This window comes from Lithobates pipiens, unplaced genomic scaffold (genome assembly GCF_037356315.1).
Source record: "Lithobates pipiens isolate NorthernLeopardFrog02 unplaced genomic scaffold, aLitPip1_a1.2 Scaffold_13, whole genome shotgun sequence".
NCBI classification, from domain to species: domain Eukaryota; kingdom Metazoa; phylum Chordata; class Amphibia; order Anura; family Ranidae; genus Lithobates; species Lithobates pipiens.
The window spans coordinates 82,744,776-82,768,811 of NW_027507718.1; the positions used below are offsets into that span (position 1 = coordinate 82,744,776).

General features: G+C 42.2%; 1 protein-coding gene across 1 annotated transcript in view; it reads right to left on the reverse strand.

Annotated features, from left to right (window-relative positions):
* LOC143974144 (prostaglandin reductase 1-like) overlaps positions 1-24,036 on the reverse strand; it is a 182,124-nt gene that overhangs the window by 35,369 nt on the left and 122,719 nt on the right. The window contains exons 6-8 of the mRNA XM_077475258.1: positions 21,309-21,476; positions 15,416-15,533; positions 7,697-7,852 (exon numbers count right to left, since the gene is read on the reverse strand). Coding sequence (XP_077331384.1) covers positions 7,697-7,852; positions 15,416-15,533; positions 21,309-21,476 — 442 coding nt within the window. The remainder of the gene's footprint in view (positions 1-7,696; positions 7,853-15,415; positions 15,534-21,308; positions 21,477-24,036) is intronic.

Below are 24,036 nucleotides of genomic sequence, written 5' to 3' on the forward strand. Positions count from 1 at the left end.
AAGTAAGATTCACGCCTAAGTATTTAATTGATGTGGTAGCCCATGTGTACGGGAAGGTATGTTTAAGATACTTTGTTAACGGTGGGCTGATGTTCATTCCTAAGATAAGTGATTTGGACGTATTAATTTTATAAAAAGAGATTTTGCTAAATTCCAGGAGTACTGAATGCGCTGCTGGCAGAGAGACTGAGGGATTAATTAGGGACAGTATGACGTCATCTGCAAATAATGATACCTTGTACTGTCCCCCGCTCACACGTATACCTTCTATCAGATGGTCTTCTCTCAATCTCTCCGCCAGGGGCTCCATCACTAGGGCAAAAATAATTGGGGACAGGGGGCAACCCTGCCTAGTCCCATTCGTTATATCAAAGGGTTTAGAGCATAAGCCCTCGGTGTACACATGGGCCGAAGGTTGTGAATAAAGGGCAGGTATGGCATCCCGTATCGTACCTTCCATCCCAAATTTAGAGAGTACTCCTCGCAAGTAACCCCAGTGGATTCTATCGAAAGCCTTCTCTGCATCTAGTGATAGAAGCAGAGAAGGCTCCCCCCTGCGCTCCACCATATACATGAGATTGATCATGCGCCTGGTGGCATCAGTAGTCTGACGTCCCGCTACAAACCCAACTTGATCATAATTAATCAGCTTGGGAAGAACTATTTTCAATCTATTTGCAAGTAACTTAGCGTGGAGTTTCACGTCCACATTCAATAAAGATATCGGACGAAAGTTCTGCGGTATATTGGGGTCTTTACCCGGTTTTGGAAGAGTAACGATCGTCGCTGTGAGCATTTCTGGAGGGAACGATGCCGCTGCTGTCGCGGCATCAAACACTCGGGACAGATGTGGCACTAGGCTAGAGCTAAAGAGTTGGTAATATTCCGACGTTTAACCATCGGGGCCTGGGGCCTTATTACGTGGGAGGCTGGCTATAGCTTTCGCTATTTCTGACAAAGTGAAGGGTGTATTTAGCTGCTCGAGATCATCTTTGGATAATTTAGGTAAATTAATTGACTCCAAAAACGCCGCTATTGAGGATTCAGTGGGTTGGTGTGTCTCTCCATCTGAGTTTAAGTTATATAGTGTCTTGTAATACTCACTAAACATATCAGCTATTTCCTGCGGATTCGTGTGTTTCTCATTAGTTTTGGGGTTTAGAAGGAAGGGCAGTTTTTGACGGATCGCTTTGTCCTTAACTTGCTTGGCCAATAATTTACTAGCCTTATTACCATATCCATAACTCTGGGCTTTAAGGGATCAGTAATGATTGTCATGTTGTGCGACCAACAGGGATTTTAAGTCCTGTCTGGCTAAGAACAGTTGTTTCCTAAGGTGTTGGGTGGTTTGTCGTTTGTTATCAATTTCCAACTGATTTTTTTTTTTTTAACAGAGTGTCTAGTTTTTCTGATCTTTTTTTCCTGATCCTACAATTCAACTGAATAAGCAGACCTCTTATGTAGGCTTTATGTGAGTTCCATACTACAAAGGGATTGCTCACTGAGGGTACATTTCGGTCAAAAAATGCCACAAGTTCTTCTTCAATAAATTTCCTATGACCTGGTTATGATAAAGTATAAATATCGTTTCTCCATCTATTTGCTCTTGTTTCCAAGCGGTTATCCCCCACATCAACCGAAATCGGTGCATGGTCAGACCATGTAATGCAGTGGATCTCCGACCTGGAAATTTGCTGTAACGTGAATTTGTCAACCAAAAACATATCAATACGTGAATAACTATGATGAACATTTGAATAAAAAGTAAAGTCTTTTTCAGATGCGTGTTGGCACCTCCATACATCAAATAATTCCGAGTGGGAGATGAAGCTCTCCAGTGATACCCTTTTTGTTAGACGCTGACCGGAGCTAGAGAGATCCATCTCCCCCCCAGGGACCGCATTGAGATCGCCACACCACACCACCTTCCCTTGTTTAAGTTTAGACACCTTTTTCCATAATTTGTTCAAGAAGGAAAGTTGTTTGACATTAGGTGCATACACATTAACCAAAGTTAATTTTATACTATTAATCTCACATATTAGCACAATATAACGGCCTAAATCATCTAAGTGTACTTCTATAAGCTTGAATTGAACTGTATTTTTAATAGCGATAGCCACCCCCCTTTTTTTTTTGGAGAAATTCGCTAGAAACACATGGGGGAATTGCCGGTTGTGGAACGTAGGTGTTTTGTGGGTAGCAAAGTGGGTTTCTTGAAAACAAATCATGTCACTATGTAAGCGTTTAGCTTCTTTCCATGCCAACTGACGTTTGAAAGGCTATTAAGGCCTTTAACATTGAGTGATGAAATGCGAAAAGGCATGGATTCAAAGGGCCTCCGCCTCTGTTTAGGGAAATTAGTAAGATTTAATGGCGGCCTATACACCTAAGCAGGAGGTCCCGTAAAACCCCCCCGTACTTCTCACGTACCACTGAGGTAACAAAGCTCGCTGTGCTGCTAAGGGTTGTTCTAAGAACTGAGCACAGATAATCACCTGAGGATAAGTTAAGATACTGTAAGTATGGCTCGCGTATAATACCACACAAAAAATTCAGTAGGGACTGTGAAATTATCAACTAACCACAGAATGGTTCAGAGTAGATCGGTCAATGGAAGGAATTCGCTACTTAAATGAGCGAATCTCTTTCAGACCAGTGCGGTGGGTTCACCGCTCAACTTAAGGGGGTTACAAAATGCAGTAATACTCTGCAAAAAAGAGAGAGAAACCAAACAAAATAAACGTATAACAACTGAAACGGCTACATGACGGCCGGGCCATCAGGGGGAGAATAGGGATAAAATCCTAAAAGCGATTGAACTCGTGTCCATTGCCTGAACACATGGCAGTAAACATACTCATCCTTGATCTGAGTCGTCCGTACGCTCTGGTTCCAGAATTTGCCAGTCCTTTAGGAGTCGCAGTCCTTCTTTCAAGGTAGAGATTGTATGAGTAGTGTCCTCTAGAACAATTTGTAGGCGAGCAGGGTAAATCCACCGATAAAGTATGCGATGGTTGTTTAAAGCTTTCGTAATGGTGGATAATTGCCTGCGTTATTGCATCGTAAACGCCGACAGGTCAGCAAAGAAGGACAAATCCTGCAAATCTTCTGGTAGGGATTCTCTGCGTCTTGTTGCTGCCATAAACTGATCCTTGATGTGGTAGAAATGGATACGGACGATGGTATCCCTAGGGAGATGAGCTGCCACATGCTTGGGTTTAGGGAGTCTATGGATGCGGTCCACAAGTAAGTCTTCCAGCGGTGCATCTGGGAGGATTGCCTTAGCTATCTGCAAAAAGTGACGTTTTAGGTCTGGAGGTTTAATGGATTCAGGTATGCCTCGGATTTTAACATTATTCCTCCTAGACCTATCCTCCAAATTTGCTAATTTCAGCTTCATGAGCATCATTTCTTCTTCCCTGTCATTATGGGCATCCACCAGGTCATTGAAAGTTGTAGCAAATTCACCCATTTTAGTTTCAACATGGGCCACTCTCTGTGACACTGAGGATATCTCTGATTTAAAGTTCCTAGTGAGGGTCTGAATGTCAGCATGTATCGTGGAGCGTAGTGACACCAGCATATCTTTTAATGTTGTGTCCAGAATAGGGGCATTGGCTGTGGGGAACTCTGACAGGGAATCTTGCAGCTCTCTGGTGTCCTCCAGAGAGGAATCCAAACTTGCTTCAGCCTCCTCTCTGTCACTACTGTCCAGTCTCAGCTTACTTTTAGCAGGGCTAGTCACCCCAGACAGCGGAGGGGTGCTGGTGTTTTTCCCTAAATAGCGGTGTGGATGTTCTGGGAGATGTGGGGCTGGTACCTGTCTGTTGGGCGCAGTATGAGCGCCATGTTCTCCTCCACAGCGTGTACCGCCGCCATCTTGCTCCGCATACCGCCACTGTGTGAGGAAGTAGTCTGGCAGTTTGCCACCGCTTTTTCTTTTTCGTTGAGGCATCTCCAGGCTTGCCCGCACCTCCTAGGGTAGAATGCGCCAGGAAACGAGGCTCGTAGATCGGGTAATCTCCCCCCTTTGGCCCGTGTATGCGAGGAGCTCTTCACTGAGCGTCCATCCGCTCCGCCGGCTAGCCACACCCCCGCAGTTATGACATACTTTAAGCGGTGCATAATCTCGAGGCACACCGGTCTAAAATATAAAAAACTAAAATGGGTTACTTATCAATAAAAAAAAAAACTTGTGTCTGGGATGATGCACACAACCACCTTGATGAAATTACATTCATCAGAAGCCTCCCTTCATATCAGATGTGACCAGACAAAGTATTACTAGATATGATCAAACAATTCATGGCCAACACTTTTGAAACTACAAAATAGTACACTGCCTCACAACTTTTCATGGCAGTATCTGCAATTACAGTATTGTCTTGATCTTTGACTTCAGTCTACATCTGATTTTTAGTTTTGAATAGAGCAGAGGGTTTAAACCACTGTTTTTTTTTCTCTCACAATAACTTTATTCTGATATAAAATGTACAACATTGACATTAGACAAAAGAAAAGGAAGACCCCCACTACACCAACATCTAAAATTAATATAAAAGGGTTGAATGCATTTAAAAAAATGTAAAATGTTATCAAAAAAGGCGGATTTGTAGGCATGTCATGGGGCGATGGTTAGTAAAAATATAATCTTTATTACAAAATAGTTAAAAAGCATATAACAAACAACACCCTCCTATAGTATGACAAGGTCAACAGATGCCCAATGGAATAATAGAATAAACATGAAGGTATGGAAGCTTATATGTAACAGTGTCCGTAACAACTGCACAAGAGACAGTGTGTATATGTATCAGAAGGTTAGGTCCATGGACTCCTACATGCTTTCTTGTGAACACGTTTCGCAATTTGATAGCTTTATCGGGACATACTGGGTAGGTGCAACCGGATATAGAGTCACATCAAATGAAACAGATTAGGGATGAGGATCAAGCCTTCTTCAAATATAAAGGTGTATGAATTTCCTACGTGACAAGTAGGTAGGAGAGGGGAAGAAATCTCACCTCCACTATAACCAAGATCACTATTTGAAATGAAGGTCAGTCATAACAGAGTTGGAGGAGAGGAAGGCCACACAGAAACAGCCAATGAGATTCAATTATTGGTATCCAAATTAATGTACTCACCCCTAAAAAGAACAAAAAAATTCTCTTCCACACACCTGTAATCAGCATCAAAGTGCATAAAACGTTATATCAGTATGCCCGGTGTTCCACATTTGGGGGCTTATAGAAGAGCCAAGACCAAAAAAGCCCTTAGTAGGGTAGGAGGCACCTCTTCCCCAAGGACTAGTAGTGCAGATGACCACAATGAGATAGCAGCTGTACATTAATTCTCACAGTAGGCAACATAGGAACAACAGCATAGAGACAAAGCAGATAGGAGATTCAGATTGACAATGCACCCCAAGTCCCAACCAGGAGTCTGTGTTTATGAATTATGATTAAAATAGTGAAGGTAGCAGGGACAAAGGTCATCCTATACGAACAATACAGAATCCTGCTAGATACAGGTATAGAGTATGTTAAAATTCAAAAGAGGAGAATCACATTTTTGTGAAACAAGCCTCTGCAGCCTAAAGACAACAAGATGAATAGGAAATAGATAAAGAGAAAGGGTGATGGACAAGGGAGGAAAGAGAGGGGTATGATTTGAAAGGAAATCGCATGGGAGAAATCACATAGACCAGATAGACAAAAATCATAGACCAGATAGATAAAACCAGCGAGAAAAATTGCATACCCCTCACTCATGACAATGACTAGCATATGGCGCATATGCCATCTTCTGAAATTCTAATTTTGTATAGAAAGAATTCAATAGAAAAGATTAGAATAGAATATATATATATATATATATATATATATATATATATTCTATTCTAATCTTTTCTATTGAATTCTTTCTATACAAAATTTGAATTTCAGAAGATGGCATATGCGCCATATGCTAGTCTTTGTCATGACTGAGGGGTATGCAATTTTTCTCGCTAGTTTTGTCTATCTGGTCTATGATTTTTGTCTATCTGGTCTATGTGATTTCTCCCATGCGATTTCTCCCATGTAATTTCTCCCATGTGATTTTGAATAGTAATATTAATTTTTTATGATTTTCTCTGGTTTTTACCATGCTTTTAATAGTCCCAATCTATATGTGTTATAGAGGGGTCTTAATTGATCTAGCTAGATATAGAGTGGATTTGTATGCTTGAATATTTACGTATTGGTATGTTTGGATGGGTGATGGATTATCTCCCTCACATGAGTGGACCTTACTAGTGGATCTTCATCAGCAGTAATGTGATGGAGATTATCGCCGTCCAATGAGACTAATATTTTACAGTACTGAATATTCTAAAATAGATTTTATATATATATATATATATATATATATATATATATATATATATATATATATATATATATATATATATATATATATATATATATATACACATATATACACATCTAGAATGACTGGTATATTTTAATCTATGGAATGTCTGTCATTATAGACATTTAATGCTTATTTTTATTTTTATGAATAGATCATCCATTAGTAGAATTGTTTGCAGTGATAAACATTGTTTTCCTTCTTTATAATGTTCAGGTTTTAGATTTTATACACCATCGCTTTAAGAGTAGTGTTGTAAAGGTTATGGCATCATCCATGTAAGGTGGAATTAAGCACTCACCATTGCGAAATAGGATGATTGTTTATTTACTTCCCAGACAGGTTAGTTTTAATGTGATTTCTGCTGGAGTAATGCAGCCGTGGGGACACGAAGTGTGTGAATGCGTGAGGTTTGAAGTCACATGACCTGGATGGTAAGAGTATAAAAGGGTTGATTGAAGGGCCGTGTAGCCAATCCCATGAGGAAGTCAGAGTGACGAAACATGTTGGGAGTGTGGCTACACGGAAATCAATTGTACTAACGTGAGACGCCGCTCAACTGAGAATCTGCACTGATGCCGAGAGCAGATACCTAGGAGTGGGTGAGAGACATTGTATGAGCACACACTTCAGGTCCGTCGAGGCCGCAGTTCACCGCTGAGCCATCCATTTCTGTTTGCTGTGGTTTTACATTGGAGGCTATCATTTATTGTTTGATATGTGAGTTTAACTATTGGAGTGTTGGTGTGATTTTATTAAACTGGTTGAAACTATAACACACTATGTGGAGCACTTTTTATTTTTATTTTTCACATATGGAGATATCTTGGTACTAATCATGTGGATAAAGTGGATGGTCGTTATTTAACCCAGGTGTGGATATATTACGCTTGAGCCGAAAATGAGAGTGGGAGGCAATAAAAGTTGGTGAGTGTGTTTTTCAGAGGGACAGGTGTCACAAGCACGTTGGTGTGGTGGAAGATTCAAGCATTTAAGAAGATTTAACCCTTTGGAATATTTTTACATTTTTGGACTATTTAAATAATTATGTCACTTGTCACTGGGTGATTTATATCATATTTTGTATAAGAATCACTAATCATTTTTGTGATCCATTTCACTAGCGCTATTAGTTTTCCCTATTCATTTAGTTATAGGTTTAATTTCAGATAATATAAAAAAATACCATACCCATAATTGTTCTTTAACAAAAAAAAAAACAAAAAAAAACGTAAATGTTATTTTTTCTTACAAATCAATAAAGCTCAAGCAGACTTACATTCTCAAAGTAACAGTCATATCCCTCCGGAGATGCTGCCTTCAGTGCTTCCTCAAGTGAGCTCACCGTCTTATAGTTGAAAGCTTCATCAAAGCCAATCTCCTTTAAATACTCAACTTTTTCATCTGAGCTAGCAGATCCAACTACTTTACAGCCCTGATTAAACACAAAAAAAGAATTCCATATTTACTTAGAATATTCATTTCATATCATTATTCTCTCCAACGTGGTCTTTAAGTTTGAGATTGTTTTCATTATACATACTGTAGGTGCTTTCACATTCATAGTTGTTACAATTTACCATGATGCAATTTTTTGCAACATTGAGGCTGGATACACACTATACAATTTTCTTTAGATTTTTTTTTTTTTAGATTAATAATATGAGGTCACACCTAAACACTTTCAGTTTGTATGCAATCAGGTAGGCCCTTGCACTATGTAATTGAAGGTAAATCTAAAGAAAATCAAACCACAAAGGTTGTATAGTGTGTATCCAACTTTAGGCTCAGGGGCACAGTCTACCTACTCAGTGTCACTTGTTTTCATCCTGGGATTGCCATATGTGCAGTGTTATATAAATCACTGTAGTTACTAATATCTTTTTTTTTTTTTTTTTTTTGCTGAAGGACCTTGAATATGAGGTTGGTTCCAGTACTTTCCTCTCTCTGGGCCCTTTACAGCCCTGCCCACAGACAATAAAGAATGAATGGGAAGCTGCATAGAACAGAATAGTATGCCAAGTGACTACAGTACAACCAGAAGAACATTACAAACCTCAGTAAGCTATTTGTATAAGATTAAAGATAAACCAGGTTGGCTTTACTGGTTTAAATAAATGTACCTAGAGAGCATTAGAACATTTTCTGCTCATTTTATCTGTTGGTTGGAGTTGCTGGAACCTGGAATGCTGACCAATATTTGCCTCCTAATACTAGTTGGCTGGCTTCCATTATTTTTCTCTGGCCTTTGAATTCATGGTCTGCAATTCATTTGCGAATTAGACATTCAAACTTTATTTATTCTGTGTTAGTGTCTCAAAAAACAAAGCAATGTGGCCTGCGAAAGAGCTGGGAAAGCAACAAGTTCACAGGAAGGTGAGCAGAGCATACTTTTCTCGACACACTACGTTTACAGACATTTGAACCCAATGGATTTCTCTGGAACAAGCCAATGTGGCCAACCCCCTCTTATGCCTCCCATGGCTGGACTCCAAACGTATTAAAACCGTACCCTCACACCCCCTCTATGGCCCTAGCAGTAGAGTAGCAGTACAATCTGGATGTATTCAGAATAATTGGATACCATCCTTGGCTATGACTTCTGTAAATGAAACACAGCCCTCGCCCCAGGCATGACACACAGCTGTCTATGAGAACTTCTGACTCTCAACAAATACCAGCTTAAAGTGTTTGTAAACCCTTACATATACCTAGTGAAGTCCAAAAATAAAGCTGCGCTAGAACTTATAGAATACCAGAATAATCATGTGACATAATATATCCTGTTTTTAAAAACTAAAAAATGTATGTGACTACAAATAGAGCAAAAATTAATCTAAAATTTATTTAAAAACACATAAACAGTCCAAAAAAGGAGGGAGAGAGACAAGGAGATGAATTTCAGTCCATTAAAGTGACTCCATAAAACACCCTTCAGGTATATAGCAGCCCAGAGAGAGAGGTTCATCCACCACCAGATTCAGTAAGGCTTACCAGCTGACAAGATCTCTTTTTAGGGAGATCATACAAGCTTGCAAACAAAACAATCACTCCTGGTCCCTTTAATAGGCTCTGCTGGTGTCTCCAACTCCTGTACCCCTTTCTCAGAGCGTCTCCCATTCCACCATAATCATTTAGTAAGAAAAAAGAGAAAGGCTCCCATAGCGTAACTCCATATTAGGGATGAGCCGAACACCCCCCGGTTCGGTTCGCACCAGAACTTTCGAACGGACCCCAAGTTCGAACGAACGTTAGAACCCAATTGAAGTCTATGGGACTCGAACGTTCGAAATGAAAAGTGCTAATTTTAACAGCTAATATGCAAGATACTGTCCTAAAAAGGGTTTGGGGACCTGACTCCTGCCTCAGGGGACATGGGTCAATGCAAAAAAAAGTTTTAAAAATGGCCGTTTTGGCGGGAGCACTGATTTTAATGACGATTAAAGTGAAAAAAAAAGTTAAATATTCTTTTAAATATCGTGCCTGGGGTGTGTCTGTAGTATGCCTGTGAAGTGCCACGTCTTTCCCGTGTTTAGAACAGTCCCTGCACAAAATGACATTAAACGGAAATAACACCATTTAAAACTGCTTGCGGTTTTAATGTTATATCTGGTTCCTGCAATATGGTTGAAAATCATTGAGAAAAATGGCATGGGTAGCCCTCCCTGCCCATTACCAGCCTATTTGGGTCTTGTACGCATATTAAGGGGAACCCTGTACCCATATTAAAAAAAGGAAATGCGTGTGGCCCCCAGGCCCTATATACTCAGAACAGCAGTATACAGGCGGTGCAAACAAGACAGGGACTGTGTAGGTTTGTTGTGTTAAGTTGAATCTGTTTGTAATTTTCAACTGGTACATTTTTAATGTGTAGCTCCAGTCCAAAAAACTATTTTTAAGCTTTTTGGAAAACATAGGGAAGGGTTATCACCCCTGTATAATTTGTTTTGTCGTCCATCTTTTTTCATCTCACTTGCTGTTGTCTCCTTCCGTTTGCAAGTAGGAGATGTTTGTAAATTGGATGTTTGAAAGTAGGGGCCTGCCCTATATGCTCTGCAGAAATGGCGGAACAAGGTGTTGGTTTTGCCACAACATTGTAACCCCTCAAAGTGACTCTTGGTGGGCGCTGGAGCGCCCTGCTGTGAACGATTATATCAAGAATTGTAATTACATGCCATTGTTGAACAGTGGTAGAAAAATTGACCTTTGGTGGTTTTGGTCCTCACCGTTACTCTGGGTGGGCACAGGAAGGGGCCCTCCTGTGAAATATTATATCAAGAATTGTAATTACATGTCCCTGTTAAACAGGGGCAGAAAAATTGGGCCTTAGGCACTGCTGCTGGTGCACACTGCAACCTCTGCCATATAATTACAAATTACATTTGTTCTGCCTATGAAGCAATAAAATAATAATTTAAGTGGGAGTTTAATGTAGTGGTACTGGAGAAAAGAAAGAAGAATGCAATAGGAAAATAATTAGAATGCATAATTTGCTGGATCCATTGGGCTCCCAAAATGTTTTCTCTACCTCTTCATTATTTGACTTAAATACCCACTATCTTTTTCTATTAGGCCTTTTCCCCCTTACTGTGTGAAGCCAGATATACCCACGTAAATCCCCAAACTAGATCCCACATCCCCACTGTTAGGAGTACCACCCAGGGGACCACCAGTCTCCTCCAATCCTCTCTGCTGATGTCCACCTTTTTTTTACCATAGCCCATCCAATAGGAAGTGGCTACAACAGGCAGGGGTGTGGATTTTATCTCTGAGAGGGGCTTTAAATGAAAAGTATAACATACAGTGGCAGTGCGTCCGTAAAGGGCGCAGGAGCGCTGCCCCCTCTCTTCTGTCACCGCTCTATCACCATAGATAGATTCATGCCTTGCATGAATCTATTTATAGTCCCCGCTGACACCCCCTATTCAGGTGTCTGGCCCCTTTTCTGGCGCTGGGCACCTGAATTATAGTGATGTTTTTTTTTTTTTGGAAGCACCTGATTAGAGCCGTAGACTCTAATAGGCACCCAAAAAGGTGAACAGCGGGTGCAATGCTGTGCGTTTGCTGCTCACTCAATTGTTTGTTAGCAAAGCGAAGGAATTCACTTTGCTAACACTGAACCACCTCTCAGCCAATCAGGTGCTCGGGTCTGTTATCTGTCACCTGATTGGCTGAAACATCAGACGCTGTGATTGGACGCCTGATAGAGAGGACGGAAGAAGACATCAAGGAGCACGCAAGACACCGCCACTGACCCGCTGCGAGACAGGCAAGTGCCGGGGTGATACACACTGCCAGCATTTGATGGGGCACAGTTGCAGCGGCAAATGATGAGCACACTGGCAGCATTTGATGGGGCACAGGAGCGGCAATTGATGGGTACACTGGAAGAATTTGATGGGCATACTGGCAGCAATTGATAGGTATGGTAGTTGGCACAATGGCTGCTCTTGATGGGCACAGTAGCTGCCTTTGATGGGCACAGTGGCTGCGTTTCATGGGCATAATGGCATTTGATGGGCACAGTGGCTTGCGTTTGATGGCACAGTGGCTGCATTTGATGGGCACAGTGGTGGCGTTTGATGGGCACAGTGGTTGCATTTGATGGGCACAGTGGCTGCGCTTGATGAGCACAGTGGCTGCGTTTGATAGACACAGTGGTTGCATTTGATGGGCACGGTGGTGGCAATTGATGGGCACGGTGGTGGCAATTGATGGGCACGGTGGCTGTGGTTGATGGGCACAGTGGTTGCATTTGATGGGCACAGTGGCTGAACTTGCTGGGCACAGGGGCTACGCTTGATGGGCACAGTGACTGCGTTTGATAGACACAGTGGTTGGGCTTGATGGGCACAGTGGCTTAGTTTGATGGCACAATGGCCGCAATTGATTTTCTTTTTTCAGTTTGTTTGCGCCTCCCCAAAAATTTTGAGCACCAGCCGCTAGTGGCACCAGTAGCTGCGTTTAATGAGCACAGTACTTGCGTTTGATGGGCACAGTGGCTGCGCTTGATAGGCACAGTGGCTGCGCTTGATGGGCGCAGTGGCTGCGCATAAAGATCAAGTAGGCTTTGTCCATTTAAGGGGTACATGAGAGAGCATTTGCAGAGCGATCCAATTGATTGATATTGCAAAATCCTGCTCTAACTCAGCACGCACTATCTCCTAACACTACTGACTGCAAGCTCTATTATAAAAGATAGATCACTAGCTATATAGGTGAGGTGAATATAGCGGTGTATACTGCGGTCAGGGCACAGACAATAACCACTACACATCAGCAAGATAGAAAAATCGGCCGAAAACGATCGGTGTGTACTGTGTTGAAGGTACACAGAACACCCACTGCTTCAGACGCCAACACACTACACGAGGCCGCCGCGATGGCGGCCTTATATAGTGTGGGGCGTGCACTACACAGCCTGAGCTATGATTGCCCACAGGCATCCTGCCTGTGGCCAATCATGGCTCTCCTTGCTGCTGGCGCTGCGATTGGCCAAGGATGCGGGGTCACAGTGCATGCTTGGCCAATCATGAGCCAGCAATGCACTGCGCCATCGCACACGAATTTGACGCGAACGGACTAAAATGTTCGGATTTCGCCGAATGGACGAACAGCCAATGTTCGAGTCGAACGTACGTTCGACTCGAACACGAAGCTCATCCCTGCTCCATATACAATTTAATCCGAACGTAGTAAAATAAAAGTAACAAACTCACAGATTTCCAGCTGAATACAAGCGTGTGTATAATCTCGAGCCGGCCGGCTCTGTCCTATTTACATTGCCAGCTGGAAATCTGTGAGTTTGTTACTTTTATTTTATTACGTTCGGATTAAATTTTATATGAAGTTACGCTATGGGAGCCTTTCTCTTTTTTCTTACTAAATGATTATGGTGGAACGGGAGACGCTCTGAGAAAGGGGTACAGGAGTTGGAGATGCCAGCAGAGCCTAAGGGACCAGGAGCGATTGTTTCGTTTGCAAGCTTGTATGATCTCCCTAAAAAGAGATCTTGTCAGCTGGTAAGCCTTACTGAATCTGGTGGTGGATGAACCTCTCTCTCTGGGCTGCTATATACCTGAAGGGTGTTTTATGGAGTCACTTTAATAGACTGAAATTCATCTCCTTGTCTCTCTCCCTCCTTTTTTGGACTGTTTATGTGTTTTTAAATAAATTTTAGATTAATTTTTGCACTATTTGTAGTCACATACATTTTGTTTTTAAAAACAGGATATATTATGTCACATGATTATTCTGGTATTCTATAAGTTCTAGCGCAGCTTTATTTTTGGATTTTTGTGTATTGTGGGTATCTCACATTGTGTTGCGGCAAGAATTTATTATTATTAGTATTATTATTATTTTAAATCTCGTCTCACTGGCACAGGTTTTTTTTGATTATTTAAGCAATTTTGGACAGTGCTGTTTTCCAATGATTTTATACCTAGTAAAGTGTCTGGTCTCACGTGATACCCCGAGATTAAACAAATCCTCCTACATAAGTTACCTGTTTATCTGCAGTCTTCTCTTCTCTACAGCCATTTACATATCAGAATTTATACAGTTTGCCTTAGCTGTCACAAAGCAGGGGGTTGGGAGATGAGGTGACACTTGTCAGAAGTGAGGCAACTGACAAAGTGGCACTTAGTGCTCCTAATTGAGTTAAGTACACACTATAGTGGCATAAGGTTTGTTCATATGGCATGTCTGAGGTTTACAACCACTTTAGTGATTTCATCTCCCACAATGGAATTAAACCAACTACTGAATTGAACAATGCTAGACCCCCCTCTAGACAACTGGAGACTGACCCAGCTGTCATACTTTCTGTCCACACTGACCCCCAGAAGACACAAACTGGCCACACTGACTTCCTTTGAACACTTTCGTCATTGAGGTTTTGGGGTCTATATATAACCATATATAACATGGAAATAATACTTGGTACCATGCAATCTGCATTTGTTCTTTATTTCTCCCACCTCTGGAGATGTAGATACTGTAAACTACTCCTAATGCCGCGTACACACGATTGAATTGTATGACGTACTTAGTCCGTCATACAATCCGGCGGACTTTCTACCGAACGGACTTGGCCACACACGGATACACAAAAAGACGAAAGCTTGCGCGATGACGTACAGCACGTACGACGGGACTAGAAATAGGAAGTCCAAGACACAGCAAAGCACCCTTTGAGCTCCTTCTGCTGACTTTGCGTTAGTGGAAGTTTGGTTAGAGACGATTCGCGCTTTTCAGACTTCAGCTTAATTCGTCCGTTATTTTTTATTTTTATTTATTCTCGAATTGGAATATTAATCATAAGATGAGGATGAATAAAGACATTTGTGATAACTCTGTGTGAATATAAGCAGCAAAGCAACTTCACTTTTCTCGCATTATGAAGAAGAAAAGAATGTGCTATATTAAAAGATCACAAAATTAGCAGCATGACGAATATGCTAGCTTCAATACGAACACTAGTTTTACAAGACAGAGCGCTTCCGCCCTGTAAATCCTTTCTGGGCATGCGCCATTCTTAGTCCGTCGGACTAGCATACTGATGAACGTTTTGTCCGCTGAAACCAAAGTACGACGGGAAGATTGGTGTGCAAACCGGCCTTCTTAGTACTCCGGACTTCACGCTGAAAAAGTCAGCTGAAGCCCACACACGATCGGATTGTCCGTTGAAATGCGTTTCAACGGACTAAGTACGTCATACAATTAGATCGTGTGTACGCGGCATAATACAGCTATTAAATGCAGCCAGGATGTACATTCCCACCTTCCAGAGACAGATCCTTCCCCTACTCTCAGTCTATGGATATATAAAATAAACAAGATCATACTTGTGGAAGACCTAAATATCCTACAAATACAACTCAAATTAAATGAGTCTTTAACTTTAGGGGAATAAGCAAAGTCACAAGGATGACACATATAAGAGCTTTTTGGAGGAAAAAATTCAAAGGCACCACAAATTAAAATGGTAACTTACTTTCATCTTTGCAATCTGTCCCACTATAGAACCTACAGAACCAGCAGCACTGTTAACAAGAACCACGTCTCCTTTCTTGGGACTGCAGACTTCCAACAAGCCAAAGTATGCCGTCAGACTGTTTCATGAAAAAAATCACACAGTAATGCAGAGTTAATATGGTGGCTTTTATTTAATTGTATAATGCAAAGTGCTGTAATTTATTTTACCCATTGTAGTCAATTAGAAGGGCTCCTGGAAGGTGTAGATTTGGGGGCGTGCCTACCTTTATAAGGGTTGAGCTCCCCAGTACTGCCCCTGCAAAGATTTTCTCACTTCATGAACAATGTAAAACAATTGTGCAGGGACTTCGGTAGAGGAGAAGAAGTTTTGGTGGGTACATTTCCACAATGCCTGAATACGCAGTACACTGTAAAGCGGAGCATCACCCAAAAGAGGAAGCTCCGCTTGTTCGCACCCTCCATTTGGCACATTTGCCACTTTTTGGGGGGGAACGGGTACCGGATTATGACAGGTACCGGGTAAGATCACCAATCGGCAATCTACAACATTTCTGACCCCTGCTCCTTCCCTTCTGCTGCATTCTGAGAGACACACAGGTTCTAGAAGACAGCGGGACCATTACTTACAATGCTGGCGCCTGCACCTAAAGCCGATTGACGAATCGGCTTGGGATGCCGACATTGTGGAATCCCTGGACAGGTAAGTCAGCCAACCTGCCCAGTATTTGTACCTACTGACTTATTTTTCCTGACTGGAGCTTCTCTAACTGCTTGCCAACCAGCCGCTGTCATACTGTGGCAGATTGGCACAGCTGCCATAGGTGTACGTCTGCGCTTTAAGATCTACCCTGGGGCCTGTGCACATGGCCGGCAGCCACACACGTTTGATTGCGACCCGCGATTGCTTCTCAGAGAGCCAGAATGGAGATCTGTCAATGTAAACAGACAGATCCCAGTTCTGTAAGGGAAGTAGAGAGAGATTTGCTGTTCCTAATGATCAGGAATAGCGATCTCTCTCTATTCCCTGTCAGTACACTCCCCCTCAGTTAGAAACACCTCCCTAGGGAACACTTAACCCCTTGATCGCCCCCTAGTGTTAACCCTTCCCTGCCAGTGACATTTATACAGTAATCAGTGGCTACTTATAGCACTGATCGCTGTATAAATGTCACTGTTCCCAAAAGTGTCCAATCTGTTCGCTGCAATGTCGCAGTCTGCAAAATCGATGATCACCGCCTTTAATAGTAAAAAAAAAAAAAAAAACATAAAAAAAAAAAATATTAAAAATGCCATAAATATATCCCCTATTTTGCATACGATATAACTTTTGCACAAACCAAAACTGATGAAGAAATTAGTTTTTTAGTTTATTTTGGGATATTTATTATAGAAAAATTTTAAAAATATATATTTTTTTCAAAATTGGTTGTTTTTTTTTTTGTTTATAGCGCAAAAAATAAAAAAAGGCAGGGGTGATCAAATACCACCAAAATAAAACTCTATTTAGGGGAAAAAAGGACACATTTTGTTTGTGTACAACGTCGTATGGCCACACAATTGTCAGTTAAACCGCCGCATCGCAAAAAATGGCCTGGTCAGGAAGTGGGCAAATCCTTCCGGGTGGTGGTAGTAATGGTTAATAGATGTTTTCTTTAAAAGTATTTTTTTTAACCCTTTTGCTGCCACATCATTTTTCTAATATTTTGTGCATTTTAGTTGCGCAAGAATCCTAAAACACCTAAAACATTATATATTTTTTGAAAGCCGAGGTCCTGTATAATATAAATATGGCATTTGCTAATTTTTGCATTACACAACATGTATACAGTTTATCAAACCTAAATTTTCTGTTAAAAAAAAAATAGACTTTAATAATGATGCACACAAACCAATATATAATTCACTTTTTTTTGTAAAATTTAAAGACAAGGCTTTGTCAAGTAAATGTATACCAAACATGTTAAGCCCTAAAATTGCACTTCCAGTGACCCTAGAATTTTATCGGATTACTTCAGATAATGCTCTGCCATTCTTTACATAGGGAAAATTTTGTTTCAACTCTTTGAATGCCAGCCAATATTTTAAAAGACTTTGTTTCTATGTGTAATTGTAATAATATATGCACATGGAGGCAGTCATATTTGTAATTACATGGTGAGATTCTGCTCCCTGCATTGCAATGCTAAACAATGTTTACCAGCGCCCTTTCTCACAATGCAAATTGGAAACAATGCACTTTGTGGCTGATATCTTATTTCAGTACTGCCCCATACACATGGTTGGACATTCCGATAACAAAATCCATCGGATTTTTTCCAAAGGATTTTGGCCAAGCTTGTCTAGCATACACGCGGTCGCACAAAGTTGTCGGAAAATCTGAACGAGGTGACGTAAAACACATACAACAGGACTATAAATGGGCCAGTAGCCAATAGCTTTCATCTCGTAATTTATTCTGAGCATGTGTGGCACTTTGTCCATTGGAATTGTCTACACACGATCGGAATTTAAACGATCGGATTTTGTTGTCGGAGAATTTTAGATCCAGCTCTCAAACTTTGTGTGTCGGAAATTCCGACGTAAAAAGTCAGATGGAGCCCACACAGGATTGGATTTTCCAACAACATGATCCAATCGCACATTTTCCATCGGAATGTCCGACCGTGTGTACAGGGCATTATATAGGGACTCTGAATGGGGCTAAATTCAATGCAGGGCTGCTTCTAGGGCCTAATCTACAAATTTGTATAATTAATAGAATAGCCAAAATATCAAAGACCAAGAACTTAGAAATGTGGATATCATGAAAGTTACTTTAAATAAATACTGCAATAACTAAAACATGCGATCCTTTAAAATATACAATACACAGCTTTTGCCATGATACTAACTTAAAGCAGTTGTATACCATTACATGGAACAAAAAAAAACCTTGTAAGGCAAAGACATAATGAGCACTATGCACCACATACTAGCTGAATATGAAATACTCACCTTAGAATGAGGTCTCTGTATCTCATCTCGGTCTTATGAGCTGTCCATCACAAAGAGACCAACAGGCAGGCTGTGTCCTGAGATTGACAATTGATGTTAGAGAGCTTGCCCTCAGTGTGATGGTACCATTTGCTAGAGAATGTCAGCAATCATGGTAGAATCCTACAAAAAATGCAGTTTGCACAGAGGACTCCCAGGGGGTGTCGATGTGGGTGTGTCTTTATTATGCTTGTGTAGGGTAAAAAGGGCAATCTGACAATTCTCTCTCCCTCTCTAAGCCTCAGCCAAGAAACAAAACTTCAGAATGGATGGACTTTCTGTGTAAAGTATCATCATTGCTCTATTACTGTAACTGCTCTGCAGCATCATTTGAATCTTGTTATGTATTTGTGTCTGATTTTCCTTCTAAAGGATAGATTCACCTTTCAGAGCATGTTACATCTTACACCCATAATTCGGGTGTAACATGCTCCAGACCTTCCCCCAGCACCCCTGATCCCCCCTCTTCTCCTAGCATCCCAAATATCTTGTTTGCCTATTGTATGGATTCTGACCAAATCCTTTTGGATGGAGCACCCCACTCCCTCAGTAAGTACCTCTCATTAGTGACCACCTGTGTCATGGTAGAGACCTCATGTTCTCCCATATAGAGGAGTATAGCTCCCATGGTTCAGAGAAGCAGGATCTCCCAATCTATGGATAGTGTAGGACCCACTAAACATGGGGTACTTTGTCGCAGTAAGTGGGCTTAAGCACCATATAGCAATATGGTGTGACCAAATCCCCATATTTTTTTATAATGTTTTATGAAAGTGTCTAGGTGTTTTAAAAAGCTTTGCTGGAGGTAAATGTTAGTTTTGCATGTGTGCGTTGTAATATTTTTGTTCTGTTGTATGGTCTTATGGCAGCACCATCTTTATGCATTTTTTTAGGGTGTGCTCCCCAAATATTTTGTTTGCCTATTGTATGGATTCTGACCAAATCCTTTTGGGTGGAGCACCCCACTCCCTCAGTAAGTACCTCTCATTAGCGACCACCTGTGTCATGGTGGAGACCTCATGTTCTCCCATATAGAGGAGTATAGCTCCCATGGCTAAGAGAAGCAGGATCTTCCAATCTATGTATAGCGTAGGACCCACTAATCATGGGGTACTTTGTCACAGTAAGTGGGCTTAAGCACCATATAGCAATATGGTGTGACCAAATCCCCATATTTTTTGATAATGTTTTTTGAAAATGTCTAGGTGTTTTAAAAAGCCTTGCTGGAGGTAAATGTTAGTTTTGCATGTGTGCGCTGTAATATTTTTGTTCTGTATTGGAGGCTTGTCTGCAGGATCCTGGCATTGCACCCAGTGGTGGCCAGAAAACAGTACCACCACCTACCCAGCGCGCCCCTCCCCCCCTCCCCTGATCAGTTGGGTCTGGAGCACTTACCCCATCTATGGTGGGCAGCGCTTCTCCCGGGCTTCACATGTGGCTTCCCCTTCCCCTGCTCAGTGGCAGCTTCCACTTCCCCTGCTCTCCATGGTAATTGCTGCGGCTTCTGTCTCCTCCCTCCACCCCGGCGGTCAATTGGGACTCTTCTCTTTTCGGCCAATCGGAAAAGGAGTCTCAGACCCGCCTCTGATTGGCCGGATTAAGAATCAGTGTTTCAATAGTGAATATTCATTCGCTGTTGTAACACCTGGGTGGAATTATGGTGCAATGCTCTGCGCCACAAGCCCACCCTATTTTAAAGCCTATTAGAGCCTCTAATCAGGTGCTTAAAAAACACTTCCGCTGCTGTAGTTCATGCGATCCGCGACCTGAAAGGGGCCGGACACATGAATAGAATGTGGTGGCCGTGGATCATAGAGCATGAATAGGGGGCGGCTGCCGTGGATCATAGAGCATGAATAGGGGGTGGCGGCTGTGAATAGAGGGAGCATTGCCTGGGTGCCCCTAATTGGCAGGCCGCCACTAATTGCACCCCTGTTCCACTGATTATGGGTGCAATGCTTTCCAGGGTTCTGTGGGGAAAAATAATAAATGCACATTTTTTTCCTGCAAAAATATGTGCATTTATTATTTTTCCCAAAAGGTTAAATAAATCTTCTGCTTCTACAATGCTACTGCTGACACACTGCTGTTATTGTTATCATCACTATTATTAGAACTCTAGCAATTAAGCTTCATTCAGAGACAGATAGAATAGAATATATATTTCAGGCTTTGTACATACAGTCTTCAGTATGTTAAAGACAAGATTTCATCAAGTTTCCACAGCTTTGGTTAAACCTTTTAGGTAAACATAAATCCCAAAAGGAGTGCCGATTGTTCTTTTAAAAAATGCTGCTAGCAATCTTTAACAAGTACGCAATTCCACTGAAGTATTTTAGCAGCTTGTTTAACGATAAAAGCCATAAAAGCCAGCACTTCCATTAAGATCTATATTTAAACTTCCCAAACTGGAGCAGAAAGGTGTTTTAATAAAGCCGTTGGAAGCCGGCTGAAAGATTTGCAAAAGATTTTCTTTGCAGACATTTGTAGTACACACAAAAGCCTGCATGTACAAGGCTCTACACAATAAGCAAGTTTATGTGTAGGTGAGGTAACCATAGACATTAGATGGCAGTCTGTTGATCTTGCAATTTTGGATAGATCAGGGTCAATGTGAGGTGGTAGCCTTCTGATGGTTCCCAATGGAAGAGGACCCAATTATTAGAAGGGTCAGAAAACCTTGCCCAATCAATATTGATTCTCACAAAGTAAGTCTCTTTTTTTCCACTCCTTTACTTCAAAAGCAAAATGTCTCCAATAAGATCTGCAGTTAGGCCAAGTGGTTGCAGTGTCCATGCTGAAGAAAAATTTAATAATGAATAAAAAAGTACTTTGGAGATGTTGTCAGTAAAACTCACCCAGATATGCCAACGGCTCCAATTGCCAGTGATTTAGGCAGAGATTCAGGCCAGCAAGAGGGTAATGCATGCAGTCCTTTGCCATCAGATATGAAGTGTGTTGTCCATCCACCCTGTGCAACATAGTATCCTCCCACTGGGAACTCAGGATTTTTACTCTCTGTTACCCTACAGAACACAAAACAATACACAGAGAGGTGCATAATATATATCAAAGGAGGTACAACAAAACCAGCCTGAAAATTAGTCAATACTTAAAGCCAATCTGTTCTTTGCCAATGCAGGGCAAAGCAACAACAGGTCTACCTCATTCCCCTCTACTCAGCACCACATGCTCATTCTGCCCCTTGCCTGCCACACTATTCAGCCAACAGGTATAAAGGAAATACCCATTATTTCTGGGTATGGAGAAGCATGTGACTCCCCCCCCCCCCCTCATGTAACATGCACTGGTGCTTGATATTTGAAAATGTTACTTGAATTAAAGCAGGTGTGTTTAAAGATCTGTTTAAAGATTATGTTCAGCTCATTTTAAACCTTTATTGAATCAATGCATAAGTTATGCCTACAGCAAAGAAATCATGTATAGATTTAGACAATGTATAGATTTCTTTTGTATCTCCAAGTATCAAACAAAATACTGTATGTACAGTGTAAAGGATGTCAGGAATGGGTCCTGGATGGCAGATATATTTCACTACTATTTGGGTTGTGGTCCCTTTAAGGGAGAGTTCAAGGTACATTTTTAGTACTCAAGGGTTCTCACTCATGCAGGGTAGTCCGGTCTGAGAGAACTGATTTCAGTACTCTCTGGATTGGCAAGTCCTCATTTGGGACCTGGAATTCAAAGGCACGGAGTGACTTTGAGTGGGAATGAGCCTCCAAACCATGATTACAGGGACTATAGTCCTAAAAAGGGTTAACCCATCTGCATAGGAGGCATGAAAAGTAGTGGGATGGAGTAAACATGTGTCTATGAGGTAGTCTGTAGTGGTTTCCAGGTGTGGAAAAGCGTGGACTATCTGGATGCTTAGACTCAGTTTTGATGACCTCCTGATACTTCTCCTGTACCTCGAAGCAGATGGGAATGCTAAACCTAATTGTGGGACTTGTACAGTATATTGGAGAGTATACTAGGGTTATGGACAGTTTTCTTTATCAGTTTCTTTATTCTCGCTGAAGAAAGCTGTTTTTTTTTTCTTGCTTTGGGAGTTCAATAAAGACTTTTACTTCTATGTCACGTACACACGATCAGACTATCTGGCGGACTCGGTCTGGCAGATCAGAGTCCACTGGACAATCCGCCCGTGTGTGGGCCCCGGCTGACTTTCTTTCCAAAAGTCCGGCGGACTTCGAAAGAAGTTTGGACTCAAAATTGACAATCCGCCCGTCTATGTGCTAGTCCGCCGGACTTTTGAAATGAACGGACTTGCCCATGCACAGAGAAAAGTCTGTTCATTTTGAACGCGGCATTAGGTAGTCGGGACTAGCAAAGGAATTCAATGTCGCCACCTCCATTGACAAGATTGACACCTCGCTGGCCCCGTCACATGGTATGGATTTAAAGGGGAACCCCTACACAGAAAAAACGGCATGGGTTCCCCCCAAAGTCCATAGCAGACCCTTATCCGAGCACGCAGCCGGTCAGGAAAGGGGGCGGGGATGAGCGAGCGCCCCCTCTCCTGAGCTGTACCAGGCCGTGTGCTCTCAACATGGGGGTGCTTTGGGGAAGGGGGGGCCCTGAAGCCCCCCACCCCAAAGCACCGTGTCCCCATGTTGATGAGGACAAGGGCCTCTTCCCAACAACCCTGACCGTTGGTTGTCGGGGTCTGGGGGCTTATCGGAATCTGGGAGCCCCTTTAATAAGGGGCCCCCAGATACCGGCCCCCCACCCTATGTGAATAAGTATGGGGGACGATATACCCCTACCCATTCACCTGGGGAAAAAAGTGTAAATAATAAAACACAACACAATAAAACACAACAAAAGTTTTTTAAATAATTTATTAGACAGCTCCTATGGTCTTCCGTCTTGGGGGTGGGGGGGGTCTTCTCGCCGGACTCATACACCATCTTCTGATCTTTTACTAGCGGAGGAGCCTGGCTTTCTTCTTAGTCGCCTCCTGGGGGTCTTCTTATGACTTCAGGGGTCTTGTCCCGCTCTTCCCGCTCAGGAAGCCTGTGGCCAATTATAGCTCAGGGGGTTTAGTACACACCCCACACTATATAAGGCCGCCAGCGTGGCGGTCTTGTGTAGTGTGTTCGGCGTCTACAGGAGTTAATGGGTGTTGTGTGCCTCCAGCGCAGTATACACCTGTATCTACCCTTTATTGCTGTTGTTCTCTAATACAGCCCTCTGCAGGAGTTAGTGGGTGTTGTGTGCCTCCAGCGCAGCACAATATACACCTGTATCTACCCTTTATTGCTGTTGTTCTCTAATACAGCCATCTGCAGGAGTTAGTGGGTGTTGTGTGCCACCAGCACAACACAATATACACCTGTATCTACCCTTTATTCAGGGCCGATCCTGGACGGGGTGCACATGGTGCAGTGCACCCAGGCGCCACAGTGGTGGGGGCGTTGAAGCACCAGAGTGCTCCCCTCCCTCTCTCTCCTCCTCTCCTTGTCCATACGCGGCTTTCTCCACCGGTCACCGTGGCCGCATCCCTCCTCCTGTCAGAGAAAACAGCCGGAGATTGGAGTGGCTGTCTCTCTGACGTCCCGGGGG